The 22,675-nt window shown below is 43.2% G+C and overlaps 2 protein-coding genes and 1 long non-coding RNA gene across 4 annotated transcripts in view; 1 reads left to right on the top strand and 2 right to left on the bottom strand.

The window, feature by feature from the left end:
* Positions 1-3,223: 3,223 nt before the first annotated feature.
* The window catches only part of LOC133886891 (putative disease resistance protein RGA1), a 51,569-nt gene continuing 32,117 nt past the window's right edge, over positions 3,224-22,675 (bottom strand). The window contains exons 1-6 of one of the 2 annotated variants that reach the window (XM_062326800.1): positions 9,139-9,439; positions 8,940-9,034; positions 8,590-8,741; positions 8,269-8,446; positions 4,220-7,355; positions 3,224-3,912 (exon numbers count right to left, since the gene is read on the bottom strand). In XM_062326800.1, the coding sequence (XP_062182784.1) occupies positions 4,237-7,314 (3,078 nt within the window). In that variant the 5' untranslated portion in view covers positions 7,315-7,355; positions 8,269-8,446; positions 8,590-8,741; positions 8,940-9,034; positions 9,139-9,439 and the 3' untranslated portion in view covers positions 3,224-3,912; positions 4,220-4,236. Of the gene's footprint in view, positions 3,913-4,219; positions 7,356-8,268; positions 8,447-8,589; positions 8,742-8,939; positions 9,035-9,138; positions 9,440-22,675 lie in introns of those variants that run through there. The other variant, XM_062326799.1, reaches the window with a different exon arrangement.
* LOC133886534 (uncharacterized) lies at positions 15,429-17,265 on the bottom strand. The gene is made up of 2 exons (XM_062326207.1): positions 16,605-17,265; positions 15,429-16,476 (listed from the first exon to the last, which is right to left on the bottom strand). Exons 1-2 carry the CDS (start codon positions 16,633-16,635, stop codon positions 15,713-15,715), a joined length of 795 nt encoding a protein of 264 aa, XP_062182191.1. The 5' UTR covers positions 16,636-17,265; the 3' UTR covers positions 15,429-15,712.
* LOC133886215 (uncharacterized) lies at positions 20,204-21,471 on the top strand. The gene is made up of 2 exons (XR_009903374.1): positions 20,204-20,598; positions 21,015-21,471. It is a non-coding gene; the product is annotated as an uncharacterized LOC133886215 (long non-coding RNA).

Genomic DNA, 22,675 nt, shown 5'->3' with positions numbered 1-22,675 from the left:
GCCGAAGCTTCCTATGGAGAGGTGAGGAGCCAGACAAGGTCTGTGGCGGGCATTGCTTGGTTAATTGGCCGACAACGTGCAAACCAAAGGACATGGGGGGCTTGGGTATTCTTGATCTCAAAATATTTGGTAGCATTCTCAGATTTTTGATGGCTATGGTTTGAATGGCAAGATGATGACCGGCCGTGGAAAGTGTTATGGCTACTGTGTGACTCGACTGATAAGGATTTGTTCCATGCATCCATCATAGTCACAATCGGGAATGGGACAAAGGCAAGCTTCTGGCACTCCAGCTGGCTTGGACTGATAAGGATTTATTCCATGCATCCACCATAGTCACAATCAGGAATGTGACAAAGGCAAGCTTCTGGCACTCCAGTTGGATTGACGGTCAAGCCCCAAGAAACATTGCTCCCTTCATTTATGCAAAAAGCTACAAGAAAAAAGATGCAGGTGAAAGACGCCCTCCATGGCCACCAGTGTTGTGTTCCATCGGCAACGTAGAAATAGACCAAGAGTTGTCAGAGTTAACAACACTGTGGAGTCTTCTCCAAACCACTGTACTATCACCGTAGCAAGAAGACAAGATCATGTGGAGATGGACTAAAGACATACATTGCAAAAAGTGCTTACAAGATCCAATTTGTAGGGATGGTGAAAAAATACAACACCAATGCACTGTGGAAGGCGAAGGTGGAACCTAAGTGCAAAATGTTCTCTTGGGTGCTTATCCAAAACAAGAGTCTTACTATTGATAACCTTGGAAAAAGGGATTGGGCTACCCATAAAAATGTCGCCTATGCGACCAAGAAAATGAGACATCAGTTCACCTGTGTAAGGATTGCATGTTTTTCGCAACAAGTGTGGACGCTTGTCGCTCAACGACTACAAATATGAAACATGCCTTTGGTGAGTGACTTTCGAACGATCCAAGGATGGTGGAAGGCAGCTGCCAAGAGAATAGACAAATAACTGAGGTGCGAGTTCAACGGAATCGTGATCACGTATTGGTGGAACATATGGAAAGAAAGAAACCGCGAATGTTACAAACTAAGAATTTGAATGAGGCACATGTCGCGGATAAGATAAAAGGAGCAGATCGAGGAAAGGGCCAGAGCGATGTTGTTCCACTAAGTGTGATTTGTGGCATCTTGTTCCTCGTGTCTTCTTGCTAGCATTAGTTAGTCACTGATGTTCATTCGGTCCCAGCTAGTTGTTTCTTTCGTGTGGCATGTGTGCCTAGCGTGTGGGGTTGCCCTTGTGCTCCTCTTCTTGTCCTCTTAAACTCCTTTTTTCCCTCCTTGTCTAATAAAATCGGTATATCTCCTCCCGTCCAATCCAAAAAATCGGTTCGAAACAAATTGTAGTTTGCAAACAGAAGGCACCCCACTCAGGAAAAAAGAAAATATTTTCTCAAGGAATTTATCAAGCAATTTTGTGCCAGTGGACTTTCGGACCTGATTTTTTTGGGCGAATTCGGTTTATATTGATTTACCAATTGAAATATTTAAAATCAGTATGATTTCTATACAATTTGTCACGCATTTGGCAATGAGACCCTAGATGTGCTTTCTGTAATGAAAATGAACAATACTTTGTTTGGGTTAAACACTTGTTGCCCCACGGGGGTAAGTTCTACATGGTGGGGATTGCAGTTGTATTTTGGTCTATTTGGAAGATGAGAAACAAAGTTTGTTTTGAAAAGAAAATTGCGGGGTCTCCGTCCGGCACGAGCCTCCGTCCAGTCACAGGCCCAGCTGCTCTCGTAGAGCAGTGATGCCACACTCTGGCTGACCTCACGTCCCTCTACTTCCTCTTGTCCGTGGAGGCGGCCTGGCTGTCTGCGTCTGCGTTGTTCCCGCTCTGCGTGATTACTTACGGTCAGTCTTGCTTGACGAATGTTCACATTGGTTGCTTAAATTTCTGCTTCCTAGAAACAATAGTAAGTTCCAAAGGTAGCAACTGTGGTCTAATTCATTGGACACAGATAAGGGATAGTCAATAAGCATACAGGAGGAGAAAGAGCAAGGTTAATGAGCCTGGTCTTAGACTCAATAAGCACTATCCTATTTGTATTCTTCTAATAAAATTTCGAGTTAAAGTTAGAGGTTCAAAGGGTGTTAAAATCTGTCAAAAAAATGTTTTAAAGTTTGCATTCAACTATTCGTTCCACTACAAATTGACAACAGGAAAAAAAAAAAGAAAAGCTTGGCAATTTCGTAAGATAACGATGGTGACGGTGCATCAACTAAGAGGTGGCTTTAAGATGCTTCCGATTAAACCAGATTGCCAATAAAAGTGTGACTTTATGAAGAAAAAAACCTCTTTAGCCAATAACACTAATTAATTGGACAACCCAAGGAGTAAAGAAAGACCCAAAACATAATTGAAGGCCAGGACTCTGTCCATACCTTGTGTCTCCAGTGCCACCTAATCGGGTGTCTCTCAGCCTCTAATCCTAGGCCATGTGTTGCCGTCCAGGTTTCTCCATAGAGTTGGTGGCGTTGTTGTCGAAGCCACGGTGAGGAGACCTCCTGCGTATCCACGTCCAGTCACAACTGCTCCAATCTGTCCAACTGCTCAACACACTTCAAATTCGGACAATAGTGTAATCACAGCTCTCGCACTTGGGGAAGATTCACATCCTGCGATTAGAAGGACCTCTGAGAGGAACCCGAGATTCTCCACCACCTTAAGGCTGCCCACACCTCTCAAGCTGGTGGCCTCCTGTCCAAGCTGCCGTGGGAGAGCTCTAAGCTTGGGGCAGCGGATAAGGCTCAATTTCTTCAAACGAGGGAAAAGTTGCATCCTCGGTGGTGGGTCTTTCCACCTTTGCTTCGTACCTGTTGTCGTTGTTGCTTCACCTTCTTCAACAACAGAGACCAGCGGGCCAGCCAGCGGGTGGATTTTGGACCGTCTCGTGCTATCGACATTGACATCGTGCAGGCCAGCGAGTGAGAGGGCCGGCCAGGAGCGCCATGACCTCATGGCGGATCACGTGGTGTGGCGCATCAGAGGATGAGCACAAAGAAGGTGGCAACTAAGATGCCTAGCCGTTGGTTGGTGCAAGCACTACTGCAAAGCCCCTTATCAATGTCAGTTTTTGAATCAGCATGGGACAATCGGCAGTCATAATTTAAGATTATCACTGTCGCTGGAAAAAGTTAGGATATATATGCATGCATTAGAATCACGATGGGTTAGAAGCGGAGCAAAAAATCAGTTAAAACTTGAAGCAGGGTCGGCAACCAGAGTGTTCTGTATTTTCATTTGAAACAGTGAGCAGACCTCTTTCATATCCTGGTAAAGCCACAGCTGCTGCAAGTTGTTCAACTTCTCAACACACCTCAAATATGGACAGCATCGCCACAACTGTGTCACTTGGGAAAGATTCGAGACCCTCAATAGGGCGAGAACGCCACAGCATTTAGAATATAAAGAAGATATGTAGCACAAAAGCATCATTTCAATCATTTGTATACGTATACAAAATATTACTCCCTCCTCCTTTTTCCAGGCTTGGGACTGTCTATGCCATCAAGTTTTACACCCAAGATGACATAGGCGGAGTTACCTACCTAAAAAAAAAAAGAACAAACACTAGATAGCAAAGGAAACTAGAAACACAATATTACACAGTATCGATGACAAACTCACCTAAGTAGAACATACATGTATTAAATCTTAAGTACTCTCTTTTTTGGCTTTTCATTTTTCCTTTTTTTTATTTTTGGATTTTTAACTTTTTTGTTTTTTGGAATTTTTTTGGTATTTTTCCATGCAAGGGGAAAAGAGTCATAAGTGGGTAATACAATAATACAGAGAATGACAACTGCATGAGTCTCTAGGATTGATAATGTGGAGAGCCGTCTGGAACTGTCTTCGTTTTAATTGATGTAGTGCCATTGCGATCTGCCATTTAAATATGGGTTAGTATGTGACTTTATGAAAAACCTCGTTGGCAAGGTGCTTCTGATGAAAACAGAATAGAGCATTAAATGGACAATACAAACAAGGAAGCACGGGCTTCAAGAGTGCAAAATTCAAACAAGGTAGTAATCAAAGACCCAAAACTAAATTTATGTCCAAACAAGGTAGCATTAATTAATCAAATATTCTAGAATGCATTAATTAATCAGAGTGCAGATTTCAAATAAGGGATTCCAGAATGCATTAATTAAATGGACAACCAACAAAATACGCAAAACTTAATTAATACCAGGGTGTCTCTCAGCCTCAATCCCATGTGTAGACGTCCAGGTCTTCTCCATGGAGTTGGTGGCGTTGTTGTCGAAGCCCAGGCACCCACAGTGAGGAGAGGTCCTGCATAGCCACGCCGAGCCACAACTGCTCCAATCTGTCCAACTGCTCAACACACTTCAAATTCGGACAACGGCTTAATTGCAGCACTCTCACTCGGGGAAGATTCGAGACCCGCTCCAGGCCTTCACATCCATCAATTAGAAGGACCTCTGGCAGGAACGGGGGGCTCTCCACCACCTTAAGGCTGTCCACACGTCTTAATTGGAGCTCCTTCAACCTGGTGGCCTCCTGTCCAAGCTGCCGTGGGAGACCTCTCAGCTTGGGGCAGTGGATAAGCTCCAATTTCTTCAAACGAGGGAACAGCTGCATCCTCGGTGGTGGGTCCACTTTCCACCTTTGCTTCGTAGCAGCTCCATCCTCTGCCCCTTCCTTACCTGCTGTCGTTGTTGCTTCTTCTTCTTCAACAACAACAAAGTTCCACTCCTCCCAGTTGGGCATATCCCAGATGACCAATGTTTCAAGCTTGGGGAAAGCCACTGCCTCTGCAAATCCGTGATTACCCACCCCACAGCCAACAAATTCGGGTCCAATCTTGGTAATTGCAGTTGCTCCATGGATTCTCAGATATTTCAAGTTGGGGAGCTGCCCGATTGGAGGAATATGCAGACATGATTTGCAGTCTATGAGGTTCAAGTATATTACTGAAGACAAATGGGTATTAGTACCTAGCCAGGTGGGATACCTCCGACCAAAGAAATTCACAATACATAGATCTTCCAGGTTGTGTGGAGGTATTAGCTGCTCAAAGGTCCTCTCAATATTGATTACATCCTCCTCAGAATATGGCTCATCTGTATGTTCAGTGCAAAGTAGATCTAATTCTTTGAGATACGTTTTGTCTATTAACAGCGAATCTGCAGTACTAGAAGTTGCTTTTTCCAATTTAATCATATCAAGCCTCCTCAGTTGCGAAAGAGGACCTAACTCTTCCAGGTTCCATCCATCTTGCATTCTAGTACTATTATCATTGCCACCACCAATCGGAAATCCTTCTAAATCATTGAGAAACTTCAACCCGCATATCCCTTTTGGAACCTGATCTATTGGTGTCCTAGAAAGACCAAGACGCCTTAAGTTACATAACTGAGTGATTCCTGAAGGAAGACTGTGCAAAGAATCACACCTCTGCAGGTTCAATATCTGAAGGTTTAAGAGACAACGGATGGACTCCGGAAGATAAGATATGTCAGTGTCATCAAGATCAAGGAACCGGAGATAGATCAAACTTGCAATACAAGATGGAATACTTTGTATAAGCATGCCATTCAAAATCAAAACTCGAATGTATGGGAATATTCTGAATATTGCTTTATCAACTCTCGGAGACTTGCCAGATGTACTTCTCCAAGTTCTCACTTTATATTGCTCCTTATCCATGCTAGGTAACACCAGCATATCCTTCATAGTGACAACTGAAATACGTCGAATATAACTTATAATATTAGACCCTAATGATTCTGGATCTCCAACAAAACATTCTTCTCTAGACAAATAACGAGCAAGCTGCCATAATAGATCATGCACTCTGCATCGACTATGGTCAGCATATCTATAATCTGGTTGGAGGAGATTCCGATAGATCAACTCGTTGTAGTATTCTTCTGCTGTATCTTCTAGTAGTTGGCTTTCTTGCTCATCTATAAATCCTTCAGCCACCCAAAGCCTGATAATATCTTCACGACAAATAACTTTATCTTCAGGATATGTAGCACAATAGACGAAACACTGTTTTAAATGGTGTGGTAACTCTTCATAGCTTAGATATAAAGCACCTCTTATTTCACTTGGAATGTTGCTCATGGACCATGCATCTTTTCTTAAAATCTTTTTCCATTCATTCTCTGTTTGATCTTTGCTTGCTAAAACTCTGGCGATAAGCTTGATTGCAAGAGGAAGACCACCACATTTTCGAACAATCTTAATCCCTATGTCCCGCAGATTTTGCACTCCTTTCTCTTCGTTGATGTTCATGCTCTTCCAAAGTAACTCCCATCCTACATCCACTGACAGCAAATCAACTCGATGTGTATCATCCACCCCAATTTCTACAGCAACAGTGTCATGTCGAGTAGTTACTAGAATTATCCCTGTGGCTGCAGCATGCAGTGGAGTTCTCAGTAGATTTGTCCATATGTCAGACTGCCAGATATCATCCAACACAAGGAAAAAACTCTTATCTTTAATGGCTGATGCTAGATTGCTTTGGAGCTCTCCAACTGATTCGCCTTGCTCTTGGTGTACTCCAATACATCGAAGAACCTCCTTTAAGAGAGCAACTTCAGAATAGTCTTTGGAAACACAAACCCATGCATGTTTGTTGAAGATCCCTTTTATCTTTTGGTCGTTGTAGATTTTCTGAGCTAGTGTCGTCTTCCCGACTCCTCCCGTTCCAACAATAGCGAGCTTGTAAGACTTCTTTTCCTTATGCGCAAGCACCAAATCTACTACTTTTCTGCAAGCACGTACGACCTCCTTACCCACAAGGTTGGGTTCAACAAGGTTGGAACTTTTTCTCAGTTTTGGTGCTGAAACTTGTTCAGTAGATTGTGTATCCCTGAGTGATAAAAATACTTTGTCCTTTACAATATTCTCTATTCTTTTGTTCAGGTTTCTAATCTTGACAGCAACCTCATGACGTGTTCGGAAATTAGAAAGGCAAGAGGAAAGGGAAAGGCCACTACATGTACTTGATTTGCTTGATGATGGCGAAGAATCATCCGGCAATAGCTTGCGTCCTTTCAATCTAGCCAAGTCAATAATAATATCGGCGTCATACATAGCATCTCTTAGTTGACCAAGCCAATTGTTAACAGCTGATTCTTCTACGCTCCTTCGCTCTGCATCATTAAGAAAGTGTCGGATTTGGTCCATTCTTCGTTGCAGTTCCATGAGCTCTTCTTTCACACCTAAAATTAGTGTGGCCTCCTCTGTAATGAGATCTTCCAACATCTTGGCGCATGATCCAACCAATGAATCTAGTATTGTTGCCATCAGATGAAGACGTGAGGGAGATTCACCAAAAAAGTTGTGGGCTGGCAATGAATGCACAAATGTGTTAACACGATATCAAATTGGACAAGCCGACAAAGTTCATAAATTCAATCGTTCTAATAGAGATTATCACTACTGATTTGCACAGTAGGTTTTACACTGGGGCTCCTTGTTACTAAGTTATATAACACTAAAATCTTCTTACAGTTGTATGGTGAGGTGTGGAAGTATCAACTCCTGAGTTAGCATGCTGTCCTTTTTATTTTGTGCTTTCAAATACTGTAAACTAACATGGACTTGACTGGAGGGTTATCAACTAGGAAATTACTTACAATCCTGCATACAGAACAGTAACTAATATAGTAATACACTCGTTAGTTACATTTTGATCTGCTACAGCAGAGATTAATCACCTAGCTACAACCCATCATTGTCTGATCCATCTTTACATCACTAACAGTAACTAATATAGTAATATCTACATGCAGAGGTGACCAAATGGGCGGCTCGGCCTGGCACGGCACGGGCCCATTGAGGCGCGATCCGTTCATGCCTGTTAGCTAAACGGGCCGTGCCATGCAGACCCACGTGTCGCAACTCTAGCCCAAACACGACCCACTTAAGATCAGGCCATGCTGTGCCGGACCGCAGCACGGTAGGACCGATGACTTTTTTTGGCTCGTCAGCCCACAAGAAAAAAAAATCACAAAAACTTGCTTTCACCCGGAATCAAACACACGACCTTCTGTTTAGGAGTCAAACACACTAATATTGAACCACATATATAGTATTAGATCTAAACAAATTATATAAGATATTAAAAAATAAAAATAGTTAAACAGGTCGTGCCGCAGCTCCGACCCAAGCACAACCCACGCTCGCATAGAGAAGTCACAGATTGCAACAACCTATGGAAACGAAGATGCGATATCAAATTAACATTGGAAGTCTTACCTTAGTAACCTAGCTTCCGGCAAGAGAAAATGGTTGATAATAAGATCCAATAGTAATCATCTTCATGGAAACAGTTTGCTCAGATTAACAACCCATCACTGATAAACCAATTTATATAACGAATAGCAGAAGTTATCAGCCAATCACCAATGGAAAACCTTAAATCACACTTCTACACCTGCAAAAATTGGAGAAAGAATGAAAAGGCGAAGTGCTTGCTCGTTGAAAGAAGTTCAATCACTGGCTACATATAAATAGAATGGTTTAGCAGAAAACAAGGAGAATTACCACTGATTAGATGTATGATGATACAAAAAGTACCTTATTACAGGTCAGTTGATAAGCCACCGATCAGAATGCTGCACACCGAGATTAGTATGTGTCAATGCAAATGTTATGCTCCCAGTAGGGCCTCTTCAATCAGTGGTCCAACAGAAACAAGTGCACTTATCAGCATCAAACTTATGCCATCTCTGCATGATCAGCACGCGCAATTGAGGCATGTGTATATGAGAAAGGAGGAAATAGTAACTGCTTCTCTGAGCTGAGCAGAGATAAAGGATGCAAGAGCAGAGGAGAGCACTATTCCATAAAAAAAAATGCCCACGAGGGCGATAATCATCTATGCAAGTTGCACGATTCAATCAAAAGGAAAATTGCGGAGGCTTTACATCATAAAATGAAGATGGATCAGTATATATGTTGGCAGAAGGTAGCTCCTTCTTCTCGGGCGCTGTTCGAATAAGCTCTCTTGGCAGTGGCGCTTCTGCAAAACCAGACAGAAGGCGTCATTCGGCGGAAGTAGACATGGATCATCTGGAACTTACAACTGCAACTCCAGCAATCATTCATCTGGGAGCGATCATATACCCAGGGCTAGGGTGCAAGCTGTTCTGTACTGGAAGTCCTGGACATCATTGTGTTGCGCTGCAGGTTCTTCCTTTGGCTAGCATGACAAGATCAAGCTGGTCTTCAACATCCACATATATATGCCTCACTATCCCTTATGCCTTCTTCTACAGCGGAGATGATGGGCCACTTGCTAATGGAATTCGCTTTCGAGCAGCAAATCTGGTTCCATGTTATCGATCAGCTGGATAGGTTAGTGGCTCGAATCATATTCTCATGATGATATTCTCATAGAGAATTGGAGAAAGATTAGTGGGTTCTGTTCTTCAGTCACTGTCGAGGGGGACAACTGGCGAAGTGCGAACGATAGAAAAGAAAACAAGAAAGCGCGAGGGCATCAATTCGATCGTCGTCGTGAAACTGTGGCTGGCTTCTATGGAGGCTAAAAAATTTGATTGTTCTTTGTGAATTTTCTGAAATTGTTTCACCTACAAATCTCGAATCATATCCGACGGAAAACAAAGTGGGTGAGACGAGTTTTTATGTGACTGATTTATAGCAATGCCGTAAATGTATTTGTACCAGCCTAGCAAAAATTTGATCAGCTAAGCACAAACGAATTCGTTATGACGGCATATCTTTCGAGAGCAAGTAATTTATGGGATATGCACACAACATGAATTGTACTTCTGACATTCTATTTCTTTAGTAAACTATGGTTTACCAAACACACATCCATGTAATTTTTTTTTTTCATTTCTCTATCTCTAAAATAAATGCGTTAGAGCATATACCAGTAGCTCAGAACCAGTTAGGACAACCACTCTCTTTATAACTGAGGAGACCCATAGATGGACATCACCCTGAAACAGAGATTTGATCAACTTATATCCAAGTTCATGGCATAAGTCATGTCAAATTATCAGTTTTCTACTTGCATTCCTATAAAGTAAAGAAATTTAGAATAGCTCTGAAGAATATACATCTTGCTCAATTCGGTCCAACTGGTTGCATTGTTCGCACTTTCTAAACTGAAGCTTTACTCGGTGTCTTCTTATTCTTGCTCCTACTATCATCACTCGTGTTCTCAACGGCTGCCTGAGTGAGGTGATCGAGCACCGTAGAGGGCTCCATCATGGGGACCTGTTGTCTCTGATGCTTTTTTATCCTAGTCATAGATGTGTTGAATTCTTTGTTTGTTAAGGTTGCACAAGAGGGTCTTCTTCTACCGCTGACCAACAGGGAGATTGGGCATCGACTCTCTATGTTTGCGGATGATGTTGCGTTGTTCATCCATCCGTCGGCCCGGGACTTGGCAATCACCAAGGGCATCTTGCATTGCTTTGGTACGGTGTCGGGCCTGTGTACCAATATGCTCAAAAGCTCTGTCATCCCTATTTGGTGCCTGAAAAATAACTTGGACCTTGTATGCTCGGAGTTGCCGTGCGTGGTGTTGACCTTCCCATGCAAGTATTTGGGAGTTCCTTTGTCAATCTGCAACCTATCCAAGGTATACCTTCAACCAATTCTTGATAACATTGATGATATGTTACCCGGCTGGAAGGCGGGGTTGATAAATATCGCGAGTAGAGCCGTCCTAGTTAGCGCGCTACTCACGGCAATCCCTGTCTACACACGCTTTGCTTTGGATGTGCTGAAATGGTTGATTAAGGCCATCGACAAAAGAAGGCGGGCATTCCTTTAGAAGGGGCAGCAGAATGTGCAAGGCGGTCACTGTGCAGTAGCTTGGCAGCGGGTTTGTCGGTCACGTGAGCTTGGTGGTCTCAGCATCCATAATCTGGTTATGCTTGGTTGGTCGCTCAGGATGAGATGGCTTTGGCAGCAGAACTTGGTCTCTCGGTCCATCCTAATGCTCGTGCACTCTTCGTGGTATCTATGATTGCCTTGGTGGGCGATGGGAGGTTCACTCTGTTCTGGTCAGATTGTTAGCTCCACGGTCGCTCCCTGCTGGAGATGACACCACATTTGATGCCGTTTGTGGCGAAGCGGGCCATTAGAAAGCGCACAGTCTATGAGACTTTACAGGATCGGCTCTAGATTTGTGACATCTAGGGTGGTCTTTCTGTACCGGCGATGGCTGACTATCTGCGGGTGTGGGATGCTCTGGAGGGGAGGATCCTGATGGAGGAGCGCCCCGACTAGCATTTATGGTTGCCTTCAGCTTCAGGCATGTTCTCGACTCGATCGACTTATTGTCAGTTCTTCACAGATGCCACTGATTTTGAGCCTTGCAAGAGGATCTAGAAGACTTGGGCGCCGAGGTGTGCCAAGTTCTTTATCTGGTTGGCTACGCTAGGCGACGGATCGTCTTGCTCGTCGCGGCCTACAACATCCTCCATGTTGTCCGCTTTGCGACCAGGCAGATGAAACGATGCAACATCTGCTCACGATGTGTGTTTTCGCCTGGGAGGTGTGGTTCAAGGGGCTCCAGTGCGTCAGCTTGCAGACTTTGGCACCGCATGGGCCTGAGTGTGTCTTCCAGGATTGGTGATGGAACGCGCAACGCCGAGCTTCCAAGGATGTTCGTAAGGGATTCAATTCGTTAGTTATCCTAGTGGCTTGGTCCATTTGGAAGCTTTGCAACCTCTGTGTCTTTGACGGCATTCGGCCTGGGATGATGATGCTTCCGCGAGAGATTTTCGAGGAGGCCCACCTGTGGGGGGTGGTGGGGGCGGTGGGAGCGAAGGGGTTGCATTCGCTGTTAGCGTGAGCGTTCTGTTCGGGGGCGTTCACTTTGTTCATGGCGTGCATGTAACAAAAAACTAACCCGGCCGTTGGTACGGCAATGCAATTAGACAACTCTTTTTCTTAATATAATGACACGTAGCTCTCCAGCATGTTCGAGAAAAAAAAGCATGGCAAGGGATCACCTTTTTTGTTGTCATGTTGGAATCAATCTTGGCAATCTGTTTCTCCCCCTTTGAGGACTCAGTATCAGTTGCCTGAAAAGCATAGCGGCTTTGTTAAACTCTCTCCAACAGAGCAAGGTGAAGGCATAGGAAAAAAGAGTACCTGGGGGGAGGAGACTTCCTACTGGCTTTTGGACGTTTGGAAAGTCGAACGGTGTCTTCAGCCTTAATCTCCTTTCCTCATATTTTTTATGAGTGTTCAGTGTATGCTTAAATAAAAATATAAACTTGATTGTACATGGTGCATTACCTGGTGTTTAGAATAGTGATTTTAGTGTTTATAATGCTTCAACAATGTTAACAATATTATACTTTGAAAGATACTTCGACGATGGTGGCTGGTTTTAAGGAGTCAGCAATGTTATCGTGTGCAAATTTTTGACTCCTGTTGCAACGCACGGATATTCAACTAGTTAGTTCTATAAATCTCATATTGAAGGATATGAGTGGCCTGGCCTATATATAACATTTATGACTCCATTCAATATATCATGTCAATTATTTCCGTTTTCAATAAAGATCATGTTTCCATGGGATTCGCTTTAGTGGTCCTTTCTGTAACCAACTTGTGAATCTACCAACAAGTAAAAGGAAATTTGTAGACATAAACATGAGTTTGTTGGGTTGATCAAATTCCGTGGTTATACATATCACGTGCTCCTGAAAAAACTTTCAAAAGTAATACTAAAACTAGCGTTGAATCAAGCATTTGTACATCTGCCATCTGAATCATCAAACTATGCCTCAATGTGATTGGGCGAAGGCGGTCCAGTAACACAACAAACACACGTGCAATGTCATAGGCACAGTTGTGAGCTGCCCTAAATACCGTATCATTTTCACGTTATGCATGAGTTTTCGAATTTACAAATATTTAGAATTGTGTATCTGGGAAAATAATTAGATTATTCACGAAATTGATTCAGAATGATTGTTTGGATGCAGAATACCACACAAATTGTTTGCAGGTTTCATTTTGCAATCACTATTTGCAGTAAATTTGATGGCTCAAAAGTTTGATTATCTGAGTCAAATTTACACCCCCAAAGTAAAGACATGTGAAATATTAAGGGCTCATTTGAAACACAAGAATTGGAAAACGCGGGAATATGAAAATGTAGGAATGAAATGTCTGTGGTGTACAATCCTACAGGATTTTGAAACACATGAATATGAGATAGCTCGTGTTTGGATGGTTCACAGGAATTTTAGACAAAATAGAGACAGAGAGAGATTATTGGATTTCGCAAACACGGGGTTGGAGCTCATGCTTATTTTCCTACGAAATTGGTTGCATCGGAAGCCATTCCATAGGAATTTGGCATCCTCAATCCTTTGTTCCAAACATGATCCATAGAAAAATTCCTTAGATTGAAATCCTTAAAAAAATTCGTTGAAAATCCTACAATCCAAACATGGTCCTAATAAGGAAAAATTACATAAAGTCCCCTTAAAGGTCAGTCGTAATTGCAAATACCTTCCACAGGTTAAATAGTTACATTTAGTGTCCCAAAAACTTTTATTTTGTTGCAAACTCTCACATGGTGTTATCTGATTGCAGGGAATGCGTGGCTAAAGCTTACTGATCGGACGACAAACTTGGCTTGGCTTCCCTGCCCACATGAACTCATGTTTAGGTTGATTTCTTGAGTTAAGGGTAGGTTATTAGCTTAGGGACTCTGATGGTGCAAGGGTGAGCTCCACGATGAGAGAAACTAACCATGAGAATTTATGCTTTTGAAGTGTAATTTTGGCGGTTTAAGTTTTGATTTGTGCAAGGTATGCATCGTGTAAACAAATTTGTGTTTCAGTTTCAATTTTGCAGCCTATATTTCCTATCAAATTCCTAGTTGAAAAGAGGCCAAGCTAGAGTTCCTTGGGTTAGGTGATGAGAGATCATCAGGACCTCGACTGCAAGAAGTGCGGGTGGGTGACGGTAGGCCCCCTAGTTGTGGGTTGGAGCATGCTATTTTCTTGCGGGGAACATGGTGTCGAGACTAATATATTATCTCCTTCAGACATAAATAAGTGATGTTTTGGATTGTGTGTGGTTAAATTTTTCAGTTTCTAAACTTTGACCATCAATATCTCTTTGTATATTGGGATCAGACATGTGAATATTTTAGCTTCTGTTTAGAATTTCCCTTTTCTAGAAGAAGCCGTGATTTTATTAGTTCACGGAAATGTTCAAACTTGGAAGGTACGACTGCATCATCAGGTCAAGCATGAATAAGCTGTAAAGCCCAAGAGGCCCAGTGGAGAAATTAATCTGGATTCGACTGTAGGATATTGGGCCAAGGATGCATTTTTCTGTCGACGGCGCGGTGTGAGCGAGCGAGCAGATCCAATGGCGTCGTCCCCGGCCATTGTGCCTGGCTCCTAGATTCCGATTCGGTTGCCAGGGAGGGACAGCATGGGTTCAGGATCGGATTTCGGTTTCCATCCGGCTTCGGATTCTGGCGTATAAATTGGGCAGGGCAGGACAGAGATCAATCTCATCTCCTGGGAAGGGAATCCGGCCCTGCTCTGCTCGCTCGCGATGGGATCCGTTCTGTCGTCCGCCTACGCCGCGCTGTGCGCGTTCGTCAAGTCCGAGCTGCGCAAGGCGGAGGTGAGGCGGCTGATGGATTGCTATCCGGACCTGCGCGACCTGCCCGCCGAGGAGCGGGAGGATCAGCTGCGGTGGCTCATGGAAGAGGAAGAGAACGACGAGCATCCTCACCCCGAGGTTCATGAAAGGTACGCTTCTTTCTTCTTCCTCTTCGATTAGCCGCCGCTGCAAATATTGCCCATCAAGTTAAAAACTAGGGATGGGATCAGATCTAACTCCCTGCTGATTTGATTATTATCCAACTCTTATATAGATTCCAAAATAACAGCCGGTCGATCAAATTAAGCATCGTCGTCGTATTACTCTTATTTGTTTATGAATTATAACAGCAGGTACATGTTCTGATTGATATCCTGTGACTTGAATCAGGTTGCGCTGCAGATACCGACATCCGAGCTTCAGGGTTGATGACAAAGCTACTAGGGGGTAGAGAATTTTTAATTCAGAGACAGACATATTTTGTTCATGTGACCTGTGATGGATCGTAGCATTGATAAAATCACTACTCCTCTCGAGTAGGTTGTTTCTTTTTTTGTTGGCTTTCTTCTGTTCCCCGGCCTTTGGCTGTGTACATCATGTTTCTTCTATTGGCAATGAAATAGACTCCCAAGCCGTTTCCGTGTCACACTTGCTACTCTAGTTTTGAGCATAAAGCTATTCCTTGGAACATCAAGGGTACCTTACCGTACACATGTCAAACCCGCAAGACAATTAGACGAGCAATCGAACAAGAACGAGAGAAATCACAGTGAATTTTAGAGAGGACTGGAGATTTTTTGGGAAAACTGAAGAACAGCTACTGTATATTGCTCATAGCTATGTCTGGTTCATACAAATGATAAGAACAGCTACTAGTTTTGGGCATAAAGCTATTCCTTGGAACATCAAGGTACCTTACCGTACACATGACTGATCTCAAGAGGTCATACACACCAAAATACTAGGTAAATAGATCTCAAGAGGCTATTTGCGAGAATGTGATCACCAAAAGAATCAAGGATTGGCACCCAGCAGTTTGTGCCAACAGAAGAAAGAATTCTCTATCAACAATTGTCTATCTTGGAATCTCTCTCTTTTTCAGATAATAGTACTTGCCAATCTCACGGCAGATAATCCACCAATGTGCCTTTTTCACCATTGTCGACAAACCATGTTCTTTGTTCTTCTTCTTCTTCCTTCGCAGCTGGTGGGGTTCAAGAGGCTTTTCTACGAGTGGGAGATAAAAGAACCTAAATGCTTCAAACAACACCCATCTCAGTGGTCCATCAGCAGCATAGTTGTCCATAATTCTTATTTGCAACTCGTTATTGCTCTTTCTGAACCGATACTGACAACATACAACGGCATGGTAGTCACCAGAACCTGGGACACGGTACTGCTCTTCTCGTCCTCTGTAAACGCGCTCTCCCTGACAACTTTCATAGTCTCCATCCGCTGCCCAAAGAGAACCGATGACGGGGCCACGGGAATAAAGTAGCCGTGCAAAGCGATTTCGCCCCAAGTCAGGGTCCTGTCTGATGAGCACATGCCCATCTATGAGCACATGCCCATCTATGAGCACATGCCCATCTATGGGGAGTTTGATGTTATTCGTTGAGTCTGTGGTCAGCACACCTCCCATTTCAAAAATGACGTGCAAAACATCACCCGCATCTGCCCCTGACTCACTCTCCCAAACATCTCTCTTATAGCATACCTTCTTAAGCTTCCCAGGCGCCTTAGTCTTGCATCGGAAGGATCCCTTCCCATTAATTCGCTCAAAAGCCAGCCTATGCTGGGCCTCAATGCACATCGTGCATGCAGAGATTGTACAACTTGCTGCAAAGACAAATAAACAAGTTGTTCATTCAGTCATCGAGCATATCCATCTCACTGTGCCATTAAGCAATGTAGGAGACGAATCAAATATGCAAAGAAAGTAGGGACTAACATACTAGCGGACTTACAATCAGTGTTTATGATGGGCTCGCCCATCATAGACAGCCAACTAAATTCTGGCTCTGGGGGCTGCGGCACTCGAAGGTGGCCAAAGCAGCGTGCCACAACCCAGTTGAGGCCCGTCTAACATATTGATGAAACACCAAACAAACCAACCCTCATGGCGGTGATGGCCCAACCCCAACAGCCATTCCTGGACTCTGCCGGCTCAAGGGCTTGTGATGCTTTATCTCGAAAATTCCTCTCAAACTGTAGGTATGATCAATCAGCAGATAATAGGCAATCATCCAAGCAAAAAAGAAAATATTTGGATCAGATGACCACACCATCACGAAGGAGCCTGAGTGCATTATCTCAGTGTAAGTAAGAAGCATGGATTCTTTTCTTCCTGTAATTTTATCTCATTAAAAGTGCTATGTGAAAGTGAGTGTATCTTAATATGCATTTTTATTACCATTTGATTGCTGAATTAACAATAAATGTTAACTTGAATTTATGTCAATAGAGTGTAAAACTGTGATGGCTTGCCAGTATGCCACTACTGTGAAACAATGGTACATATCCTGCAAATGATAAGAAAAGGACAATGAGATGCCAAATTCATCTTGAGGCGTGATGTAACTTGAAGAAATCATCCCTTAAGCATGTGTAACTGAAATGCCAAATGTGGAGGAGGTGAGAACTTACTTTGCGGCTCCATGAAAATTCAGTGGTCCATCCAAGGCGCTCATGTTGCCTTTCCACTCCTTTAACAGCAGCAAGGAGACGATGTTCCTCATGTGTGTCCGGCCTATCAAGAACTTGTTGCTGTTGTACAATGGCACAAACAAGGGAGTTAACCACTAAACATGCATCCTATGCTAAGCAAAAGGGAGGACGACACTTACGAGGTAGGAAAATATGGAGCTCCCGTAGAAACACTCTCCATCTCCAAATACTGGCCTAAATTCTGAATAGGCACGACGAAGGAGCAGCGCATTTGAATGAAATATTACTCCTCTTCCAGCAACCATATCGAGGAGCTCATAATGCTCAATGATCCCGGTCATGGGGATTGTCTGCACCAAACAAACGTATAAAGGAATTCAAATCACAATGATATGAACCAGGAAGCAACAGATCTAAAATGAGATGGAAATTTTGATATCCTTTCAGGTTTTCAGGTCTCCACATTTACGAAAATGCTTTAAAGCACTAATAAAAATAATCTCTTTGCTGACATTGATTGGTTATTGTTCAGCGAAAAAAAGGAAAGGGCACATACCACGTTTGCTAAAGTCAATAGCAATACAAGGTTGATTAGGGCCGCGTGATAATTCACTATTATCAGTTGGAAGAGGCACATAAAAATAATATATGGAGCCAAACCTGATTATCCACATGAGGTCGTGTTACTGTGGAATTACGATTGGAGTAACGCATTCGCCTTCCTATCCACTCCAGAAACTATTCCAAAGGAAAATGTATTAAACTTCACAAGTTTGGCCAGACTTAGCAACAACGGTAAATTATTAACACCAAGACCAAACAGTTCACACTAGGAAACAAGGATAACGGAATGGATTTTTAAATAGTAGAATAGAAATATCAAAGAACTGATGTATCCAGAAACTGCCGCTCTTGCCAATGATTAGAGAAATAACATCAGTTAAGCAGTCCAGAATAAAAGTCCAGATGAACTTCTCCTATAACACCATACATCAACACTAAAATCTTGTATGGTTGGCTTCAAGATCTCTTACCAAAATATCACATTAACCAGGACATTGCCCTCAATATATCAGTACATTCTATGGTACACTGAAATATAAACCATCACACTGAACATCGTATTAAATCAGTGCTAGCAAGAACACCTTACCTGTTCAAAGTTTTGAACATATGAGAACAGTATCGTTTGCTTCTCTCAAAATTTCATAATTTTGCACGTTACTGCACAATGATCTAGAGAAACTACATCCAGCGATGCTACCTCACATAAACGTACTGATTACATCCCTGTAAAGCCATTCATTTAAAAAGAAAGCTAGACATTTGGCTCAGGTATTGGTATCCAAACATGTCAAGAACCATTAATCCCAATGTTTCCTCACATTTGACAGTGCAATGAAAAATACGCCCACCACACTGAACAGAAAAATTCAACGCAAGAATGTTCACCTAAATCACTGCAAGATTATCGCTACTTGAAGCAAAGCAGAAAGACAAATTAGCCCTAACATTTGCCCAAGGATTCCGCCTCTACTCTAGGATGCCGCACAATTTCTTGCCTCCAGTACACTGAATCATCCCCAAGATCTCACAAGAACGACAGGATCCCAACTCCCGAAACGCAAACAAGCAAGAATCACCCAAGAAAGCACTGGAAAGATCCAAGAAACCGCACCTGTTGCTTCTTCATTTTCTCCGCCTCGGCCCATCGCCGGTCCAAATCCCTGATCGCCTTCTGCTCTAGCAGCATGATGTCGAAAGCGTTCTTCAAATCGATCGACCTCACCACCTTCGGCACTAGCGGTTCCCTCCAAGAGACCGTCGCCCTCCTGACGCTGTCCACAGCGGCGACGGAGCTCGACTCCCCGGCTCCCGGGACGGAGACGACGGGGGAGGTGATGGGTGGGCTGCTGCCCACGGAACTTGGCGGGGAAGATGCCGAGGAAGATGTCGGGGAAGGATCCACGACCTTCTTGCCCTTCCGCTCTGCCGCGGCCGACGCGGCCTTCTCCTCCGCCGCTGCAGCGGTTGTGGAGGGGCTCTCTCCTCCGTCTCCCGGTCGCTCATGGGCCTGTTCTTGAATGCACACGACGGGCGGAGCAAGGGGAGGCGGCTCTGCGGCGGTGGTGGCGGCGGCGGGTGGGGGAGGTGCCTTGGACTCCTCGCCCTGCCCATGGACCGGTTCTTGGAGGTCATCTTGGTCCTGTCCTGAACCCGAAGCCATCGTGGCGGGAAAAGCCTGCCGGCGAGGGGACCGGTGGGGACTGGTTTGCAAATTCTTCAAGCGTGAGGGCGTGGAGGTGAAATGTGGGAAGGGGTGGTTGTTGATTCTCGAAAGGATGGGTGCCTATTTGTATATGTGGCAGTAGCCGGTAGTCAGAGCATATGGGATCGAGGGTGCAGGAGGAAGGGGCGGAGGGTGGTGTGGATTTTGGCAGTTTGGTCCTCGGATGGCTCTGCTTGTTAGTTAAGAGAAACTAGAGGGCATTTTCTTAGTGATGATGTTTTGCCAAAACATTCTGGTCATCTTGCCATATAGGTGATTTGGCAACCTTTCGTTCTTTAATTACTGAAACATTAACCTATACAGATACAAGAATCACTAGATGATTGTTTGTAATTTATGATGTTTGTAATTTTCTTTACCAGATTTCTATATGCAAGTTTCTTACAAAATGTACCTTTGAAATTACAGGATGACACTTTCTCACAGAAGCCGTCATACTGGGACTTCTAACAGAAGTAGCACAAGACAGAATGCAGCTGGAAGTTAGAGCAGGGCTGCTGATTCACAAGGAGTGGTGCATCAGGAAATAATTAAGGTTTACTTGCGAGGTCCTTCACCACTCCCCCCTGTTATCCCCAATGTGCAAGATCATCCATTGATTCGTGCGGAAGGAGAAACGTTAGTTTGTAAATTTCATGCAAGTTGGAACATCTGTGATGCTTTTTAATTGCTGCATTTTTTCACTTTTCAATGTAATGGGTTGAGGTCTGCAGCAGCGTGATCAGAACCTGCAAATGTTCATGAAGGTACAATCTGTCCTTTAGCATTCTTCTTTTGTACATTGGATTAGCTGTTTTCTAACTTCATGCATCTTTGCATCTAAAATGTAAAGCAAATGGCTCAGCATACTGGAATGCCTATGAGTGTAGTTCCACCTCCAGCTCCGCCGCTACCTCTGCCTCCTACATATAGTGCTACAACCTCTCCAGATCATTCATCTTCGACGCCGCTGGCTAATGCGTATGGTGTTTCAGCTTCTCCAGATCAATCTCCAGAAAATATATGTATGCTGTCCTTGGTCTAGGCTTATTTGAGTAAGCGTGTCAGTTACCTATGTATCTATATCTTCTCACTCTTTTAGTCCAGGAGGACAACATTATTTTTTAGATTAGTATATGAATATGAGAACTGAGCAAGTTCAGTGGCCTCCCTGGTTCTGTTTAAACTGGGATACTAGAAGTAGAACAATGTCCTTGTTTGATGCATGTACGTAATACTGTTATCGGCTGGCTTGTGTCCTGTTTTCTTCATTTTTTTTGCTATGTTATAAGCTCAGGCAGTTAGTACTTGTACAATAGCTGTTCACACTGCTAGCACCTCTATGCACTTGTCTCTAGGTTTATCATATATCAGATGTGAATTTAGTTAAAAAGCAGCAGAACTTTCTTATTTCTAATTGAACCTTGATCTTCATGTGTAGGTTGATAACTTTGGCTCAGCTATTGGAGTAGGAAACCCAGAAGAGACACTTCAAAGGATCGCTAACAGAATGTTCGGTGGATACGTCAATGGTTCCGGAAGTGGTGGGGGAAGCTTCTCCCCTTTGGAGCACGATCTTGCTCCTTATTGATACCTTGCATAGGTGAAATGCAGCTGTGATTTTGTGCCACAAACTTAAAACTATTTTTGTGATGTCAATGTGAGTTTAGATTGGAACTTAAGCTAGCTGGTGGTTACAAGTATTTTGTGGCAGCTGCAAACTTTGTGTCACAAAGGTGACTTGAGGTTGGAACTTAAGATGTTGTGGGTGGTTATTAGTAGCGGTACTTTGCGATGCCAATGTGCTATTTTTAAGTAAAATATGTAATGTACCATGAGATGATGCACTCTTCTAATTAATGCTGTGGAAATTTGGTCTTTATGGCCATCTGTTATCATTGATGTGTTTGATGGATTATTGTGCATGGTTAAATTGCAAATGCAGTTTATGAAATGGAATATCGTGATGTTTTTGTAGGGGAAGAATTGCAAATGAGATGCTGCCATGTGGATCTCTTTCCCTACCAATGAGGATTGTAGGGAAATGTGCTTTACACATAGGATTGTGGAGCCATCTGGATCAAAGCTCCCTACAAATGTGCATTTCTAGAGAAAGAAACAGTCCCTAGGAATCCCAAAGAAAACCATAGGGCACTCTTCCTTTCCACACAAAATTTTCCCTAGGAATCATTCCCTAGTAAATTTCGTAGGGAAACTGTTTCCCTAGCGTTTTTGGGCTGTTCCCTAGTAATTTCAGCTCTAGGGAAACTTGATGTTTCTAGTAGCGTAGATAAGCGGCTAGGGTTTTATCGTTTTGCCTCAGTTGTCACTCACTTATATTGTGTGTCCAACACATTCGAGACTTGGCTATCTCAAGCTAATTAGTCACTCTATGGCAAACAAGCTAACCTGATGCATGCTATGCACCCATGCTAAACAATATCTATCCTAAAAGCAATTGAAGTTCCATGAATCTAATGTGTTAAGCAGAGCCATAGGTGATAGAAAAGCCAGGATAAAGACATGAAATAGACAATAAGGAAATTGCTTTCTCGTTAGTAGCGGATTAGGATGTGACTCTCCGTGTAAGGTGTGAATTCACTAGGATCTTTGCTGTAACACGAAGGATGCATGATGAGATAGCTTGCTATCCATAGACAGGTTTGATGAAGGGCAATATGCGGTGGCATCAAATCAAACATGTCATTGAGATCAATAGATTAGGTTCAATGTGGTAGGCACCAAAAGAAGCAAAGAAAAAGAAATATACCACCAAAGAAAGCAGAGAAAAAAGAAATATAAACTGTTGAGGTGAGGACCCAGGAGAGAACCACCAATCATACACAATAGTAGTGGTCGATAGACCACCCAAAAGCCCTTGCTAATGAATAGGGCTAATAGTCACCATGACTTTGGAGACCAAGTATGCGAATATGTGATGACGATGTGGGAGAATGCTAACGTTGATAAAATGTATTGTGTGGAATTGCATTTTCTTATCAATGCTAACGGGATCATCATCATCGGTTAATTTTCCAGGCATTGACACTAATAAAATGCATTGTGTAGAGTATAATTGCATTTCCTTGTTAATGAAAACGG

Source organism: Phragmites australis, chromosome 12 (assembly GCF_958298935.1).
Source record: "Phragmites australis chromosome 12, lpPhrAust1.1, whole genome shotgun sequence".
NCBI lineage: Eukaryota > Viridiplantae > Streptophyta > Magnoliopsida > Poales > Poaceae > Phragmites > Phragmites australis.
Note: the sequence above shows the minus strand (reverse complement) of the source record. Positions and strands in the feature narration are given on the sequence as shown.

Bases quoted from the DNA above. Each gene is read 5' to 3' on its own strand.
- LOC133886534 (XM_062326207.1), bottom strand. From the start codon at position 16,635: ATGATGGGCGAGCCCATCATAAACACTGATT. The intron at 16,477-16,604 runs GTAAGTCCGCTA...TTGTCTTTGCAG, and splicing joins GCCCATCATAAACACTGATT to CAAGTTGTACAATCTCTGCA.